At 21.3% G+C, this 3,217-nt stretch overlaps 1 protein-coding gene across 1 annotated transcript in view; it reads left to right on the top strand.

Annotated features, from left to right (window-relative positions):
- The first annotated feature begins 1,725 nt into the window (after window positions 1–1,725).
- The window catches only part of LOC113368484, a 58,842-nt gene continuing 57,350 nt past the window's right edge, over window positions 1,726–3,217 (top strand). Inside the window, exon 1 of the mRNA XM_026610033.1 lies at window positions 1,726–1,760. Coding sequence (XP_026465818.1) covers window positions 1,753–1,760 — 8 coding nt within the window. The 5' untranslated portion in view covers window positions 1,726–1,752. The remainder of the gene's footprint in view (window positions 1,761–3,217) is intronic.

Below are 3,217 nucleotides of genomic sequence, written 5' to 3'. Positions count from 1 at the left end.
AATTTGAATATTGAACAAATCGGAAAAATAGCATTTTTTCTTGAAAAAAATACTGATATTTGTGAAAACTCTGAAAATTTTTAAAATCTTTAGTATTTTAATTTTTGAAAATTTCGAAAACATTTACAGATTTGAAAAAAATAGCTTTTTTTCTGTAAAAAGTAATCAAAAATTTGAAAAAATGTTTTTTTTTTTTAAAACGATGATATTTTGTGAAAACTTACGATATTTTGAAAACTTTAATTTTTTTTTTTTTTAAATTAAAAAAAAATTTAAATATTTTTTTTTTGAAAATACTGATATCTTGTGAAATTTTTGAAAACTTAAATATTTGTTTTTTTTTAATTTTGAACATTTTTGAAAATTTTGAAAACATTTAAAGAATTTGAATATAGTAGAATTTGTACAAAATTGAAAAATGTCGCTTTTTTTGAAAATACTAATATTATGTGAAAACTTCGATTTTTTTTTAAATTTAAATTTTTTATTTATCTTTAACATTTTTGAAAATTTTGAAAACAATTAAAGAATTTAAATATTAACAAAATTAAAAAAAATGCTTTTTTTTTTTTGAAAATACTGATATTTTGTGTAAACTTTGACATTTTTGAAAACTTATTTTTTTTATTTTATTTAAATTTTAAACATGCTTGAAAATTTTGAAAACATTTAAAGAATTTGAATGTCGAACAAAATTGGAAGAACAATCGCTTTTTTTTTGAAAAATTTAAATATTCCACAAAATTGAAAAAATTGCCTTTTTTGAAAACGCTGATAATTGTGAAAAGTTCAAATTTAATTTAATTTTTTTAATTTTATTTAATTTTGAACATTTATGAAAACATTTAAAGAATTTAAATATTGAACAAAATTGAAAAAAATGCATTTTTTAAAAAAAATTTGAAAACTTAACTTTTTAATTTCTTTAAATTTTGAAATTTCTTGAAAGTTTTTGATAACCATATGTCACAAAAATATTTGATTTTGCGACTTCTAAATGGCATTTTTCTAAAACTTATTTTTTGAATTATTGGACCTCTGGCTTTGCAAAAATTATTACGTAATTTGAATTTCAAACATAAAATAATTAATAATAAACATAAATAACTAATTTTAATTTTAAACATAAATTTATAGGATAAAAAATGAATAATATAAATATTACTATTCTTATAAATATTATTTGTGATCAAAATTTTATCTAATGAACTGAACTTATTAAATATTTAATTTGTTTATATGCAATTAAAGTTTAATATAAAAAAATTTTGGTTAATGGTTTCAAGAAATAATATTTATCTAAAGTTTACGTTCGGACTGAATGTATGTAGTGTAAAAATATTAAAAGGGAAACTATCTAAAATAAATAAATAAAATACTTAAAAACACTAATTTATATATATATATATATATATATATATTTCTATACTTATAAATATATATACATTTCTATATTTATAAATAATATATGCAATCAAGTTGTTTACGTAAATATAAATTTAAATAATTTTATAGAAATCAGAAATAATTATTAAATGTATATATATATATAGAATATATATATATATATATATATATAATTTATTAAATTAAAGTGATGTTTATATTATTATTAATGTTTATTTGACATTTTAATTTACAGAATGTGATTGTTACAAACAATAGGAAGTGCAAGTGTGATTTTGTGCAAAAAATGTGATACAAGAAACAATTTGTTCATACAAAAGTATTAGAAGAATCCGTCCAGGAAACATGTCAAAGTAAGTACCAATTTATATATATATATATATATATATATATATATATATATATATACACATCCATTTTTCCGAGGTATGCTAAAATGTTCAGAAGCCTCTGAAACATAAAATATATAAAATTTTCATTTCACGAGAAGTTAATAATAAAATTACTTGCATACGTTTCGACTTATATTTTTTTTATCTTCAGTGCTAATAATCTCCATACAAAAATGATACATAGAGAAAATTCATACCGTAAAATTGTTTTTAATTCGAGATTAATTTTTATATTACATAAGTGACTTTGTCATTTTAAGCTTTATTATTTTATTTTTGTGTGTTCTGAGATGAATCAATGGTGATTCGAAAAGTATGCAAAACATTTCACCAACTTATATAAAACTTTGTTGTTTAGTCCATTGACAAGGTGCTAAATAAATAATGTTATTAAATATTTTACAAAAATTATAATTTTGGAACAAACAGTTTTAGGAATACCTAAAAAAAATAAAAACAAAGCCAAGGTCTTCTAAAACTGAGGTTGTTTGTCGGAAGAGTTCTATTTTTCAATTCAGGAATCTTGTTAGGTTGCATTCATGTATTGCTTTTATAGCTGAATGAAACAACCTTCAGCAAATCGTCCTTTAAATAAATTTTAATAAATGAAGGATATTTGTGTTAAAAAAAGTCTATATTATTTTTCAACGTTTCTGTATGATAATTTTGAATTTTTTTGTATTATTTTTATTGTTTTATGTTTGGGGAAATGGTTTAATTAAATTTTCGGTAGTTTCACTATTACATTGAGTTGCAATTTGAACAATTCATTTGATAAACCAAATTATAAGATGTTATGTTTGAAAGAGTTAAATTAAAATTTGTCTGCAAAATACATATATACTGAATCACAATAAGAGCAATTGATTCGATATATACATATATAGAAATTTAATCTTCCAATAGAAATATCAAAAATCACTATTCCCAATTAAGCACAAATAAGTTTCCATCGTCTAATTATTTTCGGCTGACTCAGCAGAATTAAAGGGCCCCCCCTTGGATCGTCGTGCAGATCCGGAACGTGTCCTACAAATTTTGAAAGTCTTTTCATCTCGATGACCTAATTCTCAAACCAACACTCATACTATTATAATACTTGTACCTTCGTGTATATATATTAGATATATATATATATATATATATATATATATATATACATACATTACATACATACATACATACTTAAGTGCATTACCAAGCAATACGAAGAGTAGAAGGGCTGGGAGTGTTGAGTAAGTACTTATAGGGAGGAGCTGCTTTAGTGACTCACAAAAAAAATGAAAGATTTTTTGCAAATATGTCTTCCAAAACTAGCCAAAAATATATCCCTAAAATTTCAAAAACAAATTTAAATTATTTTGGAATTACAGAAGAAATAGTGAGCAAGCGTTGGGAGTATGTACACGAGCGGAATG

The sequence above is a fragment of the Ctenocephalides felis genome, unplaced genomic scaffold (assembly GCF_003426905.1).
Source record: "Ctenocephalides felis isolate EL2017-DRISC unplaced genomic scaffold, ASM342690v1 CF-g0.4_SCAFFOLD_01170, whole genome shotgun sequence".
In the NCBI taxonomy this organism is placed as follows: Eukaryota; Metazoa; Arthropoda; class Insecta; order Siphonaptera; family Pulicidae; genus Ctenocephalides; species Ctenocephalides felis.
This window is presented reverse-complemented; position numbering and strand designations above follow the sequence as displayed.